At 35.8% G+C, this 21,167-nt stretch overlaps 1 protein-coding gene across 3 annotated transcripts in view; it reads left to right on the top strand.

The window, feature by feature from the left end:
- Positions 1-21,167, top strand: part of Stxbp4 (syntaxin binding protein 4) — a 126,032-nt gene that overhangs the window by 21,024 nt on the left and 83,841 nt on the right. For 2 of the 3 annotated variants that reach the window (XM_069993259.1, XM_069993261.1), the window contains exons 4-9: positions 1,705-1,811; positions 1,962-2,175; positions 3,218-3,296; positions 5,401-5,492; positions 11,772-11,868; positions 14,731-14,822. In XM_069993259.1, the coding sequence (XP_069849360.1) occupies positions 1,705-1,811; positions 1,962-2,175; positions 3,218-3,296; positions 5,401-5,492; positions 11,772-11,868; positions 14,731-14,822 (681 nt within the window). Of the gene's footprint in view, positions 1-378; positions 484-1,704; positions 1,812-1,961; positions 2,176-3,217; positions 3,297-5,400; positions 5,493-11,771; positions 11,869-14,730; positions 14,823-21,167 lie in introns of those variants that run through there. The other variant, XM_069993260.1, reaches the window with a different exon arrangement.

The raw sequence follows: 21,167 nt of genomic DNA, 5'->3' as shown, positions 1-21,167 counted from the left end.
CATATATTTAGTCTTTCCTAGCATCATATTCCAGTACTTCCATACATTTTTCAAATATAAAGAAAATATTACTGATGTCTACAGCTATTGTGTGCTATGTTGTCTGATCTTGCTACTTAAATTCATCATGAAATCCAAATTAATTTGTAAATTAAACAAAATTCTAAAACCAAATTGCCTGTTATAGTTTAATTGTTTAATGTTTATATTACAGAAGGATCATAAGATTTTGTGTTTATAACTCATGTATTTTACACAGTATTTGAGATATGGACCTATAAAATCTTTTCATGAACATTTTACATTTACTTAGCTTTCTTTGTACTCATTTGTCAGTAGAAGTAAAATATTACTGTTTCTCTTAAATATTTCAGTTCATACTGAAGATTATTCAACTAAAAGATATATCTTAATAAGTAAGACTTTAAAGCCAGATGTTTCACTGAATTTGTAGAAGCTATTTCAACACCATCAGGATAAAAAGTGAGCCTTTAATCTGTATATGTTAAATTTCTGTTACTGTAACCAGTGCCTGATATAGAAAGGATTCTTATAGCAAGGAAGGATTGATTGGGTTCACAGTCTTAAAGGTTTCAGTCTGTGATAAGCTGAACTGCCACTTTGGGCCTAAGACAGTATGTCATGGCAGGATATGTGGCAGAGCAAAACTGCTGATTTCATGTCCAGGAAGCAAAGAAAGAGAAGGAACTGTGAGTCCTGTAGTTTCCTTTGAAGGGAACACCTTCAAGGATCCTAAGACTAACACTTGGCTCCGCCTCTTACGTTTCTACCCCCTCTCCAAAGGGCCAAGCTAGGACCAAGTCCTAGCACATGGGACTCTAGGAGACCATCAAGATCTAAGCACCAAGGAAGTTTTTTCAGTAATTAAGTGAATAATACTTTTTGCCTTTATACTAGCAATAAGGAAAAAGTACTTTAGTAACTGTATAAGAAGGGAGCTTATGTTTCTCTTCAGTTTATAACTTAGAGAGGAAATACCAGTGATTGAGTTACTTGCCTGACAACCAGATTACATCTTATGATTGAGATTGAAATGCTCTTATTTGCTTAGTTATGTATGAGCAGATTCAAGACTTCACAAAAACAATTCCAAGCAGCTAGTCATTATATGCAGGACTTGCCTAATATTATATGCATAGTCAACTAAGCTGCATAGCTGACTAAGAAGATGCTACAGTATGGATAGGATCAATATAATTAATATCCTTGACTACATTTTAAAAATCTAGTCTACATAATTCCTCACATCCATAGTTTGGTGGAAGAAGATCCAGGAATCCTCAAAAACTACACTGAATGAGATCTTGTATTCTGAAATATCCCTTGAACGTTTTGCTTACTTTTATTATTATTATAGTCAGAGCTTTACCAATCTCAGAGGGCTATGCTTTTAAAACAGGTCTCCTTTCCTGGTATTCAGGCTCATCTCCTAATATTACTGGATTCCCTACTGTGCAAATTTTTTCATGGAATGTGTGAACTATACAACTGCATTACCAAATCAGACTTTAAGCAAAACATTTACTATTGACAGTCTCTAAAATGTTTCTTTTGGCTCTTTCTCTAAGACATTCTTTATAATTTTTAATTGCATTATTGAAGGCCATTAACTTTTTCAAAAAGTTTCATTATTTTCTTTGCAAATGTGTCATGTTTTAAATTTTATTATTCTTATTTTTTTAGGATGGACGTTTGAAACCAGGAGATCAACTGGTCTCAGTAAACAAGGAGTCCATGATTGGTGTATCATTTGAAGAAGCAAAACACATAATTACCAGAGCCAAGTTGAGGTAGTGAGTCTATCCATGAGATAGACTAAAAGCATTTAACATGCTTCTTTTCAGCATAGTAATTTAATTGTCTTAAGTAATTAAAAAATTTATCTTAGCACTCACTTGTATTTGTTGCATATCCATAAAGTGATTTGTCTTGTATGCTAGGTCAGAGTCCTCTTGGGAGATAGCATTCATAAGACAGAAATCTGATGGTGATCATCCAGAAAACCTCTTGTGTCCATCCCTGTTACAAGGAGAAAGTGGACCTCCAGCCTCAACATTTAATCTTTTTTCTCCTCCTTGTGAACTACTCGTTCCAAAGATCTCATCCACTCCCAAGACTGAAGATGCTCCCTTACCTTCTTTTAAAATGAATCAGGTAATCTTAAACTTCTTTGCTTATGTAGTAAATCTATAAACTTTCTGTATCTTAATGTTGTTTGAATAGATACAGAACTGTAATTTTTTTTTTTGGGGGGGGGTGTCCAGTCATGGGGCCTGAACTCTGGGCCTGGGCACTGTCCCTCAGCTCTTCAGCTCAAGGCTAGTGCTCTACCCCTTGAGCCACAGCGCCACTTCCGGCTTTTTTCTTTTTGTTTATGTGGTGCTGAGGAATTGAACCCAGGGTCTCATGCATGCAAGGCAAGTGCTCTACCACTGAGCCACCTTCCCAGCCCTAGAACTATAATTTTATTAATGGTGCTTGTTAGCCAATTACTGTTTCTTTTTGCTGTTCTATATTTTTATAATGTTTTATCAAGAAAGACAAAATTTCCTTTGTCTAAGAGCATCATCAGTTAGAAAATAGCAGCATGACAAAATGATACTGTAAATATATATACCTAGATACCACTCCAAACTCTGAGGAATGTTACATTTGGTTTCAGGTAGTCTCTATCATGGTTCAGTTCATTACCATCTTCACCATCTTCATTTTCTACTTGATAAAATTCAAACAATCATTATTATTGCTTAGTTGTTGTTTTTTTTCCCAACACAGTGAAGCTAACCCCAGTCATCTACTCTGTGTGTGTGGTAGAAGATAGTTTACCCTTTTACAGTGATACAAAATGGGGAAACTCTTAATATTACAGTTAATGCCAACATTGTACTGTATCATCTTACTGTAACTGTTGGGTAGCCTTTCAGCCAGTGTGGTGAACTTCTTAAAGAGACAGAATGTAAGATTTTGTCCACCCTTTATACTTTATCTTTAAAGATAAGGTACATGGCCTTATGTTTTATTAGCATTGGACATTGTAGAGCTAAAAGCATTTGTTACCTGCAGTTCCAAATTGACTTTGTTTGTAGATGACTGTGATTGAGAGGTTTGGGGTTTTTTCTTTTAATGTTAACATGACCACCTAGACCTGTCTTTGACCTACTTTAGAAAATTACTTGTTTCTGATTTTCTTTCACAGATGAAACCTGGATACAAGAAAACAGAATATACTACAATTACTTCATTAGACAGCAGCTCAGGAGATAGGTCTAATTCAGGTAGTACACATTTCATTTCTCTTTCCTGTGAGCATTTCAATTACTCCCACTCTCAATAAGAGTACATAATATGACTTAATAGACTTTAAATAAGGCTTCATTATGCCTGAAAGCAGGTTGTCCCTATGGTGAAAATGACTTGAGGTTTATTAAAGCGTGAGGGGCTTATGTTAAATCTTTCCCTAGGACCATTCACAGGCAGAGCCCTTTTGGGCCCTGGTCTTTGAGTTGAGAATAACAACACCTGTGTCATTGTGGTTATTGTGAATATTAATAAACTTCTATATGTAATATAGTTAGTTCATTACCAGACTAGAAATAAGAGAAATAGAGTGAACCTTTAATTATCTTTACTGTTAGACCTAGCAAATTTTTAGTAAGGATACTTAGAGGAAAGTACATCTCAGCATATGTGAGGTTGTGTCCTGGTCTCTCTTTCTCTTTCTCTCCTCTTGTCTGTCTCTCACCTCCTTAGCATCTCATCCATACATTTACATTTGAGTTGAGTAAGATCAGTCTGGAGTCATTACTAGGTTTCCTGGGGTTCACATATGGTTACTGAGCCCTAATTTTAGGTCAGGCTCCAAGCTGAAAGATAGGTCTCCTAAGTGGAAGTCAAAAAGATAAAAAAAATAAAGTTGACTTACCTGCTGCCTAGTCTTCCGTACTGTTTCAATCCATGGTCATCTTTTATAGTTTTTATGTCACATTTCAGACATTGAACTGATATATAGAACTTGCCCTAAGGAAAATAATGCATGTTTGGTACTTTTTAAATCTCATTCATGGTCAGAAATTCTTGATAACAAAGGAGACTTGCCTGCTTTTATCAGAATTGTTAAAAATCTATTTCACTAAAGTCAGTCTTTCTCAAGGTTTAATTCCATTTGGTGCTAAAAGTCAGTAACCATTTTTTTTTTATAATCTTGACACCTATAAGCTATATTAAAGATTTTACATAGAATGTTGAGGATGTGTTAAAGGTTTAGAGGAAGACTATTTATTTTCATGTGCACTTCTTATGTTCTTAAGAAAGAGAATGCAAATCATTTTGTACTTAGAGACAGATGCTCTGAGAAATTAAAAAAAAATTAAAACACTGCATAAAGATGTGACATTTTAAAGTTTTTTTCTCTTCCTCTTGTTCCTATGTAGAACTAGTAAAATACCATTTAAAAGCGTTTTTAGAAAAGTGACAATTTAGATAGTATGGATTGACATAAATTATAGAAACTTGTTTTAAAAACTTGGCACATTAAAACACATAGTTTTTCAAGGTCTCGCTTATGGCACTGGATTTCTTATTCCTGCAATCAGGATGAAGGCTTATCTATATCATCAGAGCTTCTTAAAAAGGTCTAGGGGGATAGGTGTGGGGTGTATTATGTTCAGCTCTTAAAAGTCCATTTATACTAGTTGCAGTATATACCTTCTGGGAAATAAGACAGAGTTTTTAGCTCAAAAAGTTCTGTCTGTGTCATATTTCTGTACAAACTTGTAATGATTAGCATTTATGAGCTTTTCTAGAGTGCTTTCAGAATTCACATAAGGAAGCTACTTGTTTTCCATTTAAATGAATACCATTATCTTTTGGAATCTTGAATATGATTTTCCTCTTTTTTGTTAACAACAACAAAAAAAACCCTTTATCTTACAGTTAGTAAGACATTGTACTGGTTGCATGTCTGTTTGTCTTTTAAGTTGCCATTCCCATGGAACTTCATTTTGAATAATAGCAAATAATTGTCTACCTCCCCCCCCCCCCCCCCCCCCCGCCCCACACACACACTATTGTCAGCAGCAGAGTGCCTCTTACTCATTCTGCTTGCTCAGCTTTACTTGCTGGATTGGCACTCTACCATTGGGCCATACCTCCAGCACTGTTTACTGCTAGTTTTATACCTTTTAGGACTCAAACAAAGCTAATTGATAGGATGCATTTTAGACTTCACAGAAGAAAAAAAAATCAGAAAAACAAAAGTGAAACTTGCCAACTGATTAAACAGAATTATTTTTAAACAGCAGGAACCAAGAACACATCCTGTCAAATAAAAAGTTCTGTCCAATTAGGTTTCCAATTAATATGCACCCTGTTGTTTCTTAGATATTGTTCCTGCCTGTGCTGAAAATGATGGACCACAAGGAAAGATTTCCCTAAATCCCTCTCTTCGCTTTAAGACAGAGAAACTGGAAATGGTAAATCCCTTAAATTTTCATTTTTAAAATAGGACACCAACAGAGAAGTATTCTCGTTCTTGAAGAGGTTCAACTACTAGAGCCACTGATTTCTTGAAGTTCATTATTTGCAATTAAATAACTAAATGAATGACAACTTGGCTTTAAATTACTTAATGATTAACTTTGGATACTCGTGGTAGTTCACTAGTACAAAACAAAAATAACACTTCTTGTAATTACATTGATATACAAGTTAATCAGTTTCTTTCTCTTTGGCATGGAGAAAAATATGATGGTTTACAACTGAGAAGCCATGAAGACATGAAGTAAGTGATATAGAAGTGTAGTAGGATTTATATGTAACAGTTTTACAATGGAGGGGTGTCCATTATTCAGTTTTGTAAGAAGAGCTAATCAGGGAATCAATTATAAGTTATAGTCTACCATAAAATGAAATGCCATTTGCATTCAAAATAAGTGAACTACCTTTGCAGATCATATTGAGCAGTTGTGAAATCATCATTTTTATTAAATCCTAAAGTGCAAAATCATCCGATGCCCACTAAATTTTAAAAGATTATAGCATAGTACTAAGACGCTGGAAAATATTCCTGAGGAGAATAAAACATTCAGATTTTCCAACTGTAGAAGAAATTTTAGGATGATTAAAAAAAAACCTTGAAAACTACTTACCAGCTTTCCAGTGAGCTGGGAAGGAAAGTGTGCTATACTGCTTTTTATATGTAATATGAATTGTAATGCTGACAGTTCAAAACTTTTACCTTTCTGTGTTTTTTGTGAATGCTATTTTGGGAAGAATATGAAATTTCCTACCTAGAATGAGTATCCACTGTGCTTATTCCCATGTCATTACCGTTGTGTGATTCTGTAATAGGAACTTCCTCATTGTCAAGTTAAACCCCTTCTCAAATGCTAACTGAAGTCCATCCAGCTCATTCAGACCTGGCTTCCTAAAATAGATGAGGAAGATATTGCCTTAATAATTGTGTATATCTGTAATACTAACAATCACTTTGTACTGCCTCATAATCTTTTGTTTCCTCTGTGTGTGTGTGTGTGTGTGTGTGTGTGTGTGTGTGTGTGTGTGTGTGTGTGTGTGTGTGTGTGTGTGTGTGTGTGTGTGTGTGTGTGTGTGTGTGTGTGTGTGTGTGTGTGTGTGTACCTACGTGTATTCTTATTAGGAATTGAGCTCAGAGCCTCATATTATTGCTTAGCTTTTTTTCTCAAGACTTGGCATTCTTCTCCACTTTTGGCTTTTCGATGGTTAATTGGAGGAATTTATAGCCTCTCAGGTGTGTCTACCATGTCTGGCTTCTAACTGCAATCCTCAGATCTCAACCTCCTGAGCAGCTAAGATTTATAGACATGAACCACCAGCACCCATCTTCTGTGACTCCATCTCCTTTTTATCAGTGAGACTATGTGCTTCTTTATCTTTTATTACCTACACCATTTATACATCTCACTTTGCTAAGAAGGAAAGGAAAGATCTCTCTTCTTGTCCATTCCTAGGTTCATGGCAGAAGTAACTACAACAGAAGACAAGATAAACAAGAGAGAATCACACAAACTAATTTACAAACTAAATGTACATAGAGGAACCTTTGGAAATGAAACCAAAGAAACAGGAAAATATGTATTTTTAAGCCTAGGTTCAGAATGAAGAAGGGATAGTCTTAGAAAACTAGATGTAGGAGTATAACATAATAGTACCAGTTCACGGGGCTGGGAAAGTAGCTCAGTGGTAGAGCGGTTGCCTTGCATGCCTGAGGCCCTGAGTTCGATTCCTCAGCACCACATAAGAAAAAAGAAAAAAGCCGGAAGTGGCACTGTGGCTCAAGTGGTAGAGCGCTAGTCTTGAGCTGAAGAGCTGAGGGACAGTGCCCAGGCCCATAGTTCAGGCCCCACGACCAGACCCCCCCCCCAAAAAAAAAATAGTACCAGTTCATTCTTCTCTGTGTCCCTGTATTTTCAAAGATAAAGTATGTACATAATATAAATGATTGTAATGTGCTTTAAAAAAGTTCACTTAAGACACTGCACTATTGTAAAATTTTAAAAGCAGAAATAGGTCTAAAATGTATAGAATAAAATCTATGATGATTTTATTTACTGATAATTTTTAAATGGAACATTATATGTAATGAAACTTAATTTGTGCAAAAAAATACATATTTTATATAAATTTACATATAGGCACCATATTCAGAGTACAACTCTGGAAAGTGATGCACCAAGTTGTCGCTTGTGTTTGTCCCTGGAGCTGTGGTTCTCAAGGGCAGAATTGCAGCTTTTCTCCTCAGGGGACATTTGGCAATGTCTAGAAACAGACTTGTCTGTCAATATTGGAAGGCTGCCTCCAAATTAGTAATCAGCTGAAAACTCTTTGTATGAAAATTTAAAACATTTCTAAATAATTTATGAGTCAAAAATATGAATAATGAACATGTAAGAGATGTTTAATCTCACTTATAATTAGGGGAATTTAAATTAACAATACATATCATATCCAACATATTGACAAAAATGATAATGTGAAACAGCAATTGCTCTTAAGAAAGTTAAAAAAGTAGTATTGCTATACTGGTTGCTTCAGCCAGTTTAAAAATAATACCTAATGCTGGGTGCTGCTGTCTCATGCCTGTAATCCTAGCCACTTAAGAAGCTGAGTTCTGAGGATCATAGATCAAAGCTATCCTGTGACTCTTATCTCCAATTAATCAAAAAAATCCAGAAGTGAAAGTATATCTCAGTGCTAGAACACCAGCCTTGAGTGAAAAAGCCAAGCAAGATCATGAGGTGCTGAGTTCAAGCCCACAGACACAAAACAAACAATATTTGATAAAATCAGCAATGTGTATTCCATGTAACTCAACACACTCTGGTGGAGCAAAAGACTGAGACACTTCACACATGCTTAAAAGGAGACCTTTATTCTGCTTTGTAATAAAATTGATTGAAATAATTTTAAAAGCCAATTAATGAGAGAATTGATCCTAAGAACCATAATCTAGTCATAAAATGAAATGCCATTTGCAAAAAATTAAAATAAGTGGGCTACTTTTGTAGCTAATATCGAGCAATTGTGAAATCATAAATTTGAAATAAAACAAAAGTAATTGGTCAAGGTATCCTTTTGGGTATTTACTCTTCATGTAAAACTCTTTACTGTAAAGGTGATGTACAGCAGGGTCACAGTTACAAATGTCAGGTAATAAGTACATTTCTTTTTTAACAGTGTAACCTCTTCCCTGGTTTTCTCCTAGTTTTTCCCCTTCCAACCCCACCCATGAGTTATAGTTCATTGTCAACATTTGTCTAGTGAGTATCACTACTGCATTTGTTCACCTTTGTCCCACCATTTTTATGCTCCCCCTTACTCTCCTCAAAACAGAATAACTTAGAACCTCCTCTTTGCATTTCTGGAGTTTATTTCAATAGGCATCATTTTATATGATCATATAGACAGATTTGTGATCCTCTCAGGAATATCCTTGTTGGACCTCAGTGTGTGAATGTCTGATATAATTTATCATGTCCAAGTGTATTTTTTTGTCCTTTACCATCCAGTGTGTTTACTCATAGATTTATAGGCACTTTCTAGTACAACAAATGAGGAAAACTATACAATCTATGTTGCTTTGGGTCTAACTTACTTTGCTTAATATAATTTTTTCCAAATCTTTCCATTTCCTTACAAATGGTATCATATCATTCTTTCCGATAGAAGCATAGAATTCCATTGTGTATATAAACCACATTTTCTTAATACATTTATCTTCTGAGGGGCATCCAGGTTGATTGTGTATCTTGGCTATCGTGAACAATGTTGCAATGGCATGTAAAAATTTTAAATGCAGCTGGGCACTGGTGGCTTGTTCCTATAAGCCTAGCTATTCTGGAGGCTGAGCTCTGGAGATTGCAGTTCAAAGCCAGCCTGGACAGGAAATTCTGTGAGACTTTTTAACTAACCACCAGAAAACCAGGAGTAGAGCTGTGCCTCAAAGTGGTAGAGGACTAGACTTAAGCAAAAAGAACTCAGATACAGCACCCAGGCCCTGAGTTCAAGCCATGTGACTGACAATAATAATAATACATTAAAATACACAAAATTAGAGTACATATTGTTTTGGAAATATCTGACAATATAATAAGTAATATTGAAATATGGACAGGAAAGATTACTAACCTTAGGAGAGCAGTTACTGCTGCAGAACAATAAAGCTTTCAATTAAATCTGACTATATATACATTTCTATATATTATTTATAATATATATTTATATATATAAACTTTAAGCAAGTACCAGTGAGTATTTGATGATAAGCTATATTCTCTATTTTATTGTAATATTGGTAACATTTTGTAGCTGAAGAGAGTAAAATAACACTCAAAAGCTAAAAATCTTCATTCCACATTAAACAAGCAGGTAAATGATACTAGCAATCTTAAGACACTGTTGAAAGAATGTACCTGCTATTCTCCCTTTCTGTCTCTGTCTTAACTGTGCAAACTACATGCCTGTTGGTTTTAGTTGTGTTAAATTACATCTGTACTCATTGTATTTATGTACATGTTGTCCTCACCCTGCAGATCATCAGCCTTTTGAAGGTCAGAACTATACCATTTGTCTTTACCCTCTATGTGGTTTTGTGTTTATAGATAGTAAGCACCAAATAAATATTTGGTGAGTGAAATGACAGGCTTGAAAGTATTTCAGAGGTTAATTACAAAGAATAGCCTGTGACCACCTTTTAGTTTCAATGTGATTGGCCCTGTATATTCCTGTCAAAATCTACTATGTCATCTAGTCAGTCCCTATGCCTTAGTTAAGATTAGTTTTGCTATATATAACTGGAGAACCTTAAATAACAGTGGTTTCCATTAAAAACTTACTTCTACATATAAAGAAGCAAGGAAGAAAATAGTTCAGAGATGACAATGGATGCTGTACAGTTTCAGGGACTCACATTTTAGTCTGGAAGAGAAATAATATTCCACCATGTTTATTGGGATGCCTTGTGGTCAAGGTGACTGGTCACATTCCAGCAGTAGTTTCTTTCTTCTTTTGCTATGCAACCCCTTTATGAAGTCTTGAAGAGAGAAGAAAAAAAGAGACAGAAAGTGTGTATCTCTACATTTGACAGGAGATTTCCTGGAAATCTTCCTCAGCTCTTCATTTTTTAAAAAATTTAATTTAATTTACTTTTTTTTGGTTTGAACTCAGGTCATAGGTACTATCTCTGATTTTTTTTTTTTTTGGTCGTGGGGCTTGAACTCTGGGCCTGAGTGCTGTCCCTCAGCTCTTCAGCTCAAGGTGAGCGCTCTACCAGTTGAGCTACAGCACCACTTCCTCTCTGAAATTTTTTGATCAAAGCTAGTGCCCTACTACTTGAGCCACAGGTCCACTTCCAGCTTTTTGGATGTTAACTGAAGATAAGAGTCTCACAGACTTTTATTCCTGGGCTGGCTTTGAACCATGATCCTCAGATCTCAGCCTCTTGAGTATCTAGGATTATAAATGTGAGCCACAGGCACCCAGCTCCAGCCCTTCTGGTAGTTCATTGGCTAGGACATAACCCTATGACCTCATGGAGCTGCAAAAGGGATTTATTAGGTATTTTAGCTGGCAGTGTTCCTACCTAAAAATTATTCTTGGTTCTTTTGCTAAAGAACAAAGATATGAAGAACAGTGGAGGACAAGTAGTAGACTCTGAATTTGTATTCATGAATGAGGAATAAATGGAGAAAGTACCTATGAGAGAAGAGCATGATAGAAGTGAATGCCAAATTGAGCTTATTTTCATTACTGCTTATGTGAACCCACACCATAAACAAGCCAAAAATTACAATATTTTCTACTTAACCCATTTCTTGGCAACTTCAGTTTTGCTCTCAAAAATAAAATGACAACCAAATAATCTCAAATTTTTTGAGTGTTAATTGACATAATAGGATTCTTTTACTATTTTTCTTCTGCCAAATCATATAAGCTAAGAAATAGTTTGATATATTTCTTGGGCTCTGTTTATAAATGTACAATGAGCAAAAGTACTCACCTTGGTGGGAGGGAGGGAAATGAAATGGTGGCAGAATAAGGAAAGATATCTTTTATAGGCTATTAGTCTTTAAATAGCCCACTTTCTCTGCGTATCTGCTTCTTTCTGGTCCGTGATATTGACTTTTTTCCCACTGCATTGTAAAATCATGTTATAATGAAAAGTTTTACTCATTGGAGATTTGGAAATTGCTTTACATAAGTCCTTTTTCTACCAGGCTTTAAATTATCTTGGAATTCAACCCACAGAGAAACAACAACAAGCCTTAAGACAAAGAATACCAGGAGATTCAAATGGAACAGTGTCTTTTGGAGGTAATATTAAGTTATCATGTTGTATTCATACAAAAAGGTGGGGTGGGGGGAGAGTTACTGAGACACATTTTCATTAAGAGTACATATCCTACACTGGTGGTTTACACCCTAAACTACTCAGGAGGCTGAAATCTGAGGATCATAGTTCAAAACCAGTCCAGGAGGGAAGTCCATGAAACTCATCTCCAATTAATTACCAGAAAAGCCAGAAATGGAGCTGTAGCTTAAGTTGATAGATATTAGCCTTGAGTACAAATGCTCAGAGTTGATGCTCAAGCCCTGAGTTCAAGCCCCAGGACCAGGCCCCACCTCCCCCCCTTCCAAAAAAAAAAAAAAAAAGAAGAGTACATAGAGTATATATCCTTGCCGGGTGCTGGTGGCTCATGTCTGTAAATTCTAGCTAGTTAGGAGACTGAGATCTGAGGATCACAGTTCAAAGCCAGCTCAGGCAGAAAAGTCTGTGAGATTCTTATTTGCAATTAATGACCAGAAAATCAGAAGTGGAGCTGTGGCTCAAGTGGTAGAACACTGGCCTTGAGCAAAAAAGTTCAGGGACACCGCCGAGGCCCTGAGTTCAAGTCCCATTATCCAGCACAAACAACCAAAAAAAAAAAAGTGGGAGAGAGAATGGAGTACAGTACTATTGACCATGCCTGTAATCTAACCTCTCCAGAGGCTAAGAAAGTCCTTGAGACTCTTATCCCCAATTAACCAGCGAAAGCTGGAAGTGGAGCTTTGGTTCAAGTGGCAATGCATTGTCCTTGAGCCAGAAAGGTACAGAATAGTACCCAAAGCCCTCAGTCCCAATTACTGGCATTAAAAAAAAAAGTATATCCTTTTCATATCCTTTTGTGGAGAGATTGAAACCTAAAACCACATGTACTATATGTTTCTTTAGTGCTCAGAAACCTCAACTAGAATTACTGGCCTGCCTGGGTCAGCAAAAAGGAGAACTTTACTAGAACCTTTGAGCTATAAAATATCAATATTAGTAATATATGCTTTTATTTATTGTAAAGAAACAGTAGTAGTGAAAGAAACAATAGGAAATATAGAAGTCCTAGATTACTTTTTCTCTGTTCAGCTTTTTCTCATGGTATAAAGGTTTTTATGGTGTGATTTAATTATCCTTACTGGAGATAACATAACAGACCACTTACTGACAAACTAATATTTACACTTTTTATGACTGACAATTTTGATTTCTCAGTAGCTGATAATACATGTCTATATTTATTATTTAGAATTTTGATATGTACAGTTTTTTTGATTGATATTTATATATCTATTTGTTCTGCTACCAAAAATGTTTTGGATGCAACCATTTTTTCTATTACAGTATTAAGCATTTTAACATAGATGCTTTATTGTATCATAGTAAAAAATCTGTATTGCTTTTTTCACTTTTTAGTTTCAAAACTATTGCGGAAAAAGTTATTTTGGTCTCTATTTAGAATTAATCCTAAATTAATAAGAACAAGAAACAGAATCATGTGATCTAGCCAAAGCCAAAGGACAGATGGTTGATGGGAATGAGAAAAGTATAGAAAATAAAGGAGTAAGTAGAGGCAGGAAAAGCCAAATAAATGTCTGTAGATGAAAGAAATTACAATGGAACTTGAAAGTATCAACAAACTAAACACTGGATTTATACAGGACATTTAAATCAAGATTGTTAGAGAAGCCTGAGGTGAATCATACATGCTGTTCCCAGTCGCTTTTCTAACTGTCTCACACCTATCACACTCTTACTCCTCCAAGGGAAAAGAAGTAGATTTCCTTGAGAAAATTAAATGTATTTCCTTGAGAAATTAAACCTGTCGTTGCCAGTTACAGAGAATTTGGGGGAGTAAATGGTGAATCATGACTCATAACACACACCAAGTTTTCTCAGCGAAATTTGTAGCCATGGATTCTTGCTGAAGAAGCTAAACAGAAATGTCTGCTGACTACCTAGTTGCCCCATAGTGAAAGCTGCCCTTGACAAGTTACACACACAGAATTTTCAAGAAACTTTTTTAGTGCCCGATGGTTAAATATAAAGTTATAGACAAGGGGTTACCAGACATTTAGAGAAAGCTCCAAAGTAAGGGGTAAGGGAGATGATAAACAGTAGAGGAGGACTTCTAATAAGCCAATGAACTGTAATTGACATTTTTACAAAGACAAACCCGAAACTAAAGCATCCATGAAATGAAGATAAGATGTAAAAAATACTAACAATTAAGGAACAGGGATCCTTGTAAATTGAAAATAGCATAGCCAAAATAAAATGAATGAGTTCAGTAGATTGCTCTCCTATCTGAAGAAGGTTATGGACTTTGCTGCTACTTAATTACCAAGAGGTCCTGGTACCAACTGATACATATGCAAATTGGAAAGGGTAAGAGGACCTCCCACAGGGATTGTTGAGAAGATGGAATTGCTAAGTACTATGCCTGGCATACAGAAGTTGTTAAATAACCATTGGCTACTGCTGTTTCTAAACCTCAGTTTTTCCTGCTGGAAAAGTTATAAGCCATAATTCAATCCTATGTTTCAAAGAAAGTTTTGCTCATAATACCTTTGTCATACTTCAAGTCTTGTTGGAGAATCAGATGTCTGTGATATATTTGCTATGCTGTCTTAACTCGGTAACGAAGCAAGGTTAAACAAAGCAATAAGTTTGCTTATCTCTTCTTATCTGAACTTACAATTAACTTGCCCCTTCAGTCCGTATTCCATTAAAATTCAGTAATGGACTATGTAAGTTAAATTGAAGCAGTAGTTATAATACATAGTTTTTGATTTCATATGGAGAAAGGTAACATTTGCTGAGGTGAGATTACACTATCTCTTCTTACTCACATGTATTTGCTTTAGATTTTGTCCAGGTTGCCAGAGATTTGTTTTGCTTGCAGTTGGATGAAGTAAATGTTGGTACACATGAAATTTCTAACCTCATAGACTCACAGGTAGAGTATGTGTTGATTGTTCTCTCCAATGTAGAAGGGTCTTGATGGAATATAAGCCATGAGTCTTGAATGGATGGGTTGTGTGGCCTTCTCTTCATTTTTCTTTGGTTGATTTTTTGGCAATTATACAAATTAGATAATAGATAGATAGATAGATAGATAGAGATAGATCAATAGATAGATATTCCTTGAAAAAATAAAAGAAATGCAGACATATTTAAAATTAACAGTAAATATGTGTACAACTTTTCTCAGCCTTTCTGGTCTCTTCCATTCCCCAGATCACAGATAGTGACTGTTAGCTACCTAAAATAACATACAGTATAACCAGGTAGCTAAACAGGTGTAAGTATGGTGTGTGAGCCCATTCTAACCTATGTTGATACACTGTCGTAAATGCAAACTGAAGAACCATTTGTAACGTTGTCTACCCCATGACCTATGAAATCTTTCTTTACTATCCTTATGAAACATAGCTTCCATATGTGACAAGGATCCTAGGTGCGCTCCCACACCTAATGTTCCTTTATAAATAATGGACAGTCTTCTGCTTCTAGAAATCAGGGTATTGCTCTTCAGCCTTCTAAAATCATAGTTTTATCTGTTTCTATACTGTGTTGAAATGCAATCGTGAAGCTTTTTAACTTCCTAAGTAGTTCAGTCAATATGACAATTGATATGAATATTATCAGATTTTTAGTTCTTCTCACTAGGGAATTTGGAATTGTTAATTTTTTTATTTTTATTTATTTTTTATTGTGAAAATACTGTACAGAGGGGTTACAATTACATGGGCAAGACAATGAGTACATTTCTTATCAAGCATTGTAGCCTCCTCCTTTGTTTCCCCTTCCCATCCCTTTCCAGACTCCCCCCGCCCCCTCACTCAATCCTCCCCACACACACACCAAAGTTGTTAATTATTTTTTATTTTTATTTTTTGTCATTCATGGGGCTTGAACTCTGGGCCTGGGCACTGTCCCTCAGCTTTTCAGCTCAAAGACAGCACTCTACCACTTGAGCCACTTCTGGTTTTCTAGTGGTTAATTGTAGATAAGAGTCTCACGAATTCTCCTGCGTGGCCTGGCTTTGACCTGTGATCCTCAGCTCTCAGCCTCCTGAGTAGCTAGGATTACAGGCCGATGCCCAGCTGGAATTGTTAATTTTTAAGGGAGACTTTACCCAGATATGTTAGCTATAACTTACATATTTAATTAATTTAGGATTTGGTTTAATTTATAGATATGTGACCATGTTATTATTATGCTATGATTTAACAGTCTTTCCTTCTGTACTTTTGCCATTGATGCAAATCTTAATAAATATCTCATTAGATACAATTCTTTTCCTAGAGCTAATATTCTGTTCTATTGATTCAGTTCTCTCTACCAGTACACTCTTACTATACCTTTATTATACTAGGTTTATTATCTTATGTTAGGCCATTTTTTAAGTTTTTTTTCATTTAATTTTTTCTTTTTACTTTATGATTCTTATCTTGGACATGATCTTTAAAATATTTTCACTGTGATAACAATTTATAGGTCTTGTTTAATGCCGCAGTCTTGCTCAGTTTGTTTGCTTGGCCGTTTGTTGTTCTACACCTTGAGCCACTCCTCCAGCCTGTACTGATTTCAAACTATGACTCAAATCTCACCCTCTTGAGTGGCTAGGCTTAGAGTCACAAGCCATCAACTCCTAACATATTTAATATAATTTAGTTTTAGAAATAGTATATGAATACATGATTAATTTTGGACAAATATAATTCTCTCATTTAGAAAATAATGCATATCGCTGTGTATGTGTGTGTGTGTGAGAGAGAGAGACAGAGAGAGGGAGGGGGGAGAGGAGAGAGAAAGAGAGAGTGAGATAGTATACTGGGACTTGAATTCAGGGCCTGGGTGCTGTCCCTGAGCTTTTTTTGTTTGGGTTTTTTTTAACTGTATTTTTTTTGTCTTTTCTTTTTTGGTACTGGGGATCGAACCCAGGACGTTGCACTTGCTAGGCAAGCGCTTTGCCACTGAGCTACATCCCAGCCCTGTCCCTGAGCTTTTTTGCTCAAGGTTAGCAATCTACCACTTCTGGCTCTTGGTGGTTAATTGGAGATAAGAATCTCACTGAACTTCCCTGCCTGGGCTGGCTTTGAATTATGATCCTCAGATATCAGCCTCATGATAGCTGGAATTAGGAATGAGCCCATCAGTACCAATTTGCATGTCACTTTAAAATATTTTCTTTTCCTTTTTTAGTTAGTAAGCAATTTCTTTTATTGGTAAACATTTGCCATAACAATCACCCATTAGCTAATTGTTCAGTACTAACTGTTGATGGCAGAGTGTGTTTTTTTATTGCCAGACACTCTTCAAAGCTGTCATGCCCAGTTTTAATAAGGAAAGGCAGAGGTGGCTTACAATGTGTCAGTGAAATTAGAAACTGGGGAGGCAGGGTTTTTTTTTTTTTTTAGAAGTTGCAAAGAGATACTTATGCTCTGAATTAGTAATTAATTTCCTTTTACCAACATGATTTTAGGGCAGATAAGCATGTGTTTAATTGGTGATCATTTGATAACAAAAGCTTAGGGCTAATGGCAGTTGTGTAAGAGGTTCCGCATGCCAGTAGTTTCCGGCTATAACCTCAAATCAAAATGATGTACAATACTCATCAAATTTCATTTGGCACATTCTACTTATCACCACACAGAAGATAACATCGCAGGTACTGTTATTATTCATCTATCTATCCACAATAAGAAAATGGTTTTTTTCCACCACACTCATACAAATAACCAAAACGAAATGCTCTCAAAGCATCATGTACCTTTTCTACACTCACTGAGTTATTATTTAATAATACTCAACTCTATTTTTTTATTGACTCTTCAAATTCATTAGTGGAGAATGTAACACATTTTGAAAAACAGTATTGAAATCACTGCTTCCCAACTATCTTTGCAAAGACAACTGATCATTTTGTAGCACGATTCCCAACTTTTCTCAGTTAAAAAGCAATATAGTGTACTCAGCTGTCTCAGCTGATCTGTGGTTGAGGAGGCTGAGAGTCTGTGAGGGTGGGGAAATTCCATCAGAGCTGTCCCTTTAACCATCTTAGTTTCACAAAAACAGGGACAAGTTCATAGTCATTTTGTTACCAAATGCCTTTTTTTCTCATATATTATTTTTTTTTACTAATATAGCATGTCTCGTGTGTGTGTGTGTGTGTGTGTGTGTGTGTGTGTGTGGATTCTGGCTTGACCTCAGGGCTTCACATTCTTACTTGGCTTGTTCTCTCAAGGCTGATGCTGTACTACTTGAGCCACATGTCTACTTCTAGATATTTGCCGGTTACTTGGAAAGAAGAATCTTGCAGACTTTTCTGCTCAGTCTGGCTTTGAACCATGATTCTCAGAACTCAGGCACCTGAATAGCTAAGATTACAGTCTTGAGCCACCAGCATCTGGCCTAGTTTGTCCTCTTCTTAATTAATTTTTTAAGAATACTCTCAGCAAAATGCAGTGTACATGCTCGATGGTTTTAGGTGTGCAAGTTGACGACTTTCTATTCTATACCTCAGGTGGAATCATCATTTGAAGTCTCCTTCACATTAGCCTCCCCACCAACTGCCCATACCCACTCCCTACTAGAACTACAAATTACATTTAGAACAGTATACATTACTTTTACCTGTTCTTGAACTTCACAATAAATACAATCATAAGAGGAGGTACTCTTTTGTACTAGCTTCTTCTCTCATCATTTTGTCTGACTCATGAGAGTTTTTGAGATGTTATCTTTTAAGTAGGAATTCCTGAGTCAGCATAAGGCAGTCCTACTTTTATTTGACAAAGAACTTTTGGGTTTGGGAGAATATGGCATTTAGAACCAAAAATATAGTTATCTTGCTGTGATTCTAATCATCATTGCTATATTAAAAAATTCACACAGCGCCACACCTGCTGTTGGCACAAGGTTAAACAAAGAGGACACGAGGCTGGAGCCTGCATCCAGCACTACTCCAAACTTAGCAACTGCGAGCTGTACTCCCATCACAATGTGATAGTTTTATCCAACTGGTCAAGGTTTGAGAATAGATCATCTTGAGAATACAGCAAGAAGACTAAATTTCTTAAAGTAGATTTCATAATCTCTGTTCTTATTCAGTTAATTTAATAAGCAGATGAAACAGAGGAGAAGAAGAATAAGATCAAAGTAAACTGCATGTGATCAAAATTGAGTAATATGTACTTTTCCTGAGTGACAATATACATGGTATTTCTCACAAGCTATACAGCAGGAAACTCTTATTAGCCTCTCCCTTAGGGACTTACCTAAAAAAGAAGAGGTATGTCTTCATCAACTATCGTGTTTAGGGTGTGGTGTTAGATTTCATGGCGCGTTATATTAAGAAAGTTGAAACGTGCCCAATATAAGTATACTGAAAAGTCATGTACCCAAATAAGTACCTTAAAAAAGGGTGCACTGTATGTTAAAGCAGTAATAGTAACAAAGCTTAGAAGAATCAGTTGGCATTTGGATTAATTTTAAAAGACAAGTCATATTCTCACCAGAGGTGAGCAAGGAGTAATAAGAGAGTAGAATGAACTGATAAAAATAGATGTGATTGTAAGTAAGGAGTAGTCTAATTTTTTAATGGATAATTCTTTAGGCCTTAAAGGGTAAATAGTGCATGTAAAGTTTTGTAATTTACTCGTTAGTTGGAATTCATTAAAGAGAATCATGCCATCACCAAAGTACAGTTTTAGAAAGGGCAGCCATATGTGTTAAGTTATCTAGAAAGGAAATGAAACTGGTAGTGGTCTAACTGGGGACTATGGAGAAACTGCAAATGTAGAATAACAATAACTAAACCAAGTAGTGGTGAGAAGAATGGGAAAGAGTGATCAAGCTAATACTTGCTCTGTATAACCTCGACGAGGATGTCATCGTAGGACTTTCTGACCAAGGGAAAAGAGTGAGGTAAAGATAGCCCCTAAAGTTTGATTAGAATGATGATGAATCTGATGCTATATTACTAGATATGGGAAATAAGAATAAAACCTTATTCAAGGCAAAGACTATAATAGGTAGTACATTAGAAAGTGTGGGGGGGGGGGGGGAGGGGCGTAAATGCTGATGGAAATAAGTAACCAAAGGCCAGGGAACCAAATGCCAGAAAAGGGATTGGGAATATTTTGGAGAGTGATAATTGAAGCATGACAGTAAATGTGATCGCTCAGTTTGTAGGGAAAGGGGGAAAGGGACAAACGTTGGGGAACCACCCACTCTCTGTCCCATTTAAGCAACAGAAATAAAAATAAGTCATTGAAAGCAGCCTACATATTCAGAAGGGTAGATGAGATAGGAGGATATCACAACCTAGAAAAGAAAGTGTCAAGTAAAAAGGCCTGAGTGATCTTATACATAAAAGAGATGTTAAAGTCGTTGGGGGCATTTACTTTGTCAAAAAGCAGTTTTAATTGTCAAATTGCATATACTGTCTCAGAAATGTGGATTTAAAAGGAAGAGAGTGTGAAATTCCCAAAGAAGCAAATGGAATGAACAGTAGAAAAGGAAGAAGAAAGGGGGAGGGTTGCACAGAAATTTTTAGGTAAAAAGAATCAACACAGTCATACAAAATTTTATAAGGAAAGACAATCATTGAATGTGTTCAAAATAGAAAGGCTTATCAATAAAATTAGACTCACCAAAGAGATGGATGGAAAAGGGACTATCCAGAATTGATAGAAATAAAAATAAATAACTAAAATTATACTGGTAGAGCAACATGAAAGCAAAGGGAAGGTTTAGATATAGCACAAATCCAATGACTTCCTGTGTCTCTTGCTGTTTCTAAACGAAATTGTAGAAAGCAAAGGGATATTCCTTTCAGTGTTACAATGATTCAAGCCCTTTAGGATCCTAAAGGATATGGTAACAGCCACACTGGAAAGGAAGATGGAAACTTAGGGAAAGGAAGGTCTGGTTGAAAGTCAATTTGAAAATAAGCATCTGCCTAGAATCATTGGTATTGTGTAGCAACTGTATTTTTAATTTGCTGTGTGCATACTTGAAATATATTTGAATAAAATTTTATTTTAAAAAGTCTTGCACAGAGGAGCATGCAAGCAATTAACATCCACTATCCAGTTCTCTAGTTATAAAGTTTTGTTGAGTTGTCAGTAATATCAATGGAATTACAAACTTTTTAAAGTCTTAGTTTTTCCTTTGGCTGTTCAATCTATTATTTTGCCACTTTAAATGGCTTCCTTATATGTGGTTTACCTCCAGCATATTAAACTCTGAAGTTTATGATCACATTCTTATGAGTTTTTTTGTTTTTGTTTTT

Source organism: Dipodomys merriami, unplaced genomic scaffold (genome assembly GCF_024711535.1).
Source record: "Dipodomys merriami isolate MVZ:Mamm:240054 unplaced genomic scaffold, mDipMer1.0.p SCAF_42, whole genome shotgun sequence".
NCBI lineage: Eukaryota > Metazoa > Chordata > Mammalia > Rodentia > Heteromyidae > Dipodomys > Dipodomys merriami.
Note: the sequence above shows the minus strand (reverse complement) of the source record. Positions and strands in the feature narration are given on the sequence as shown.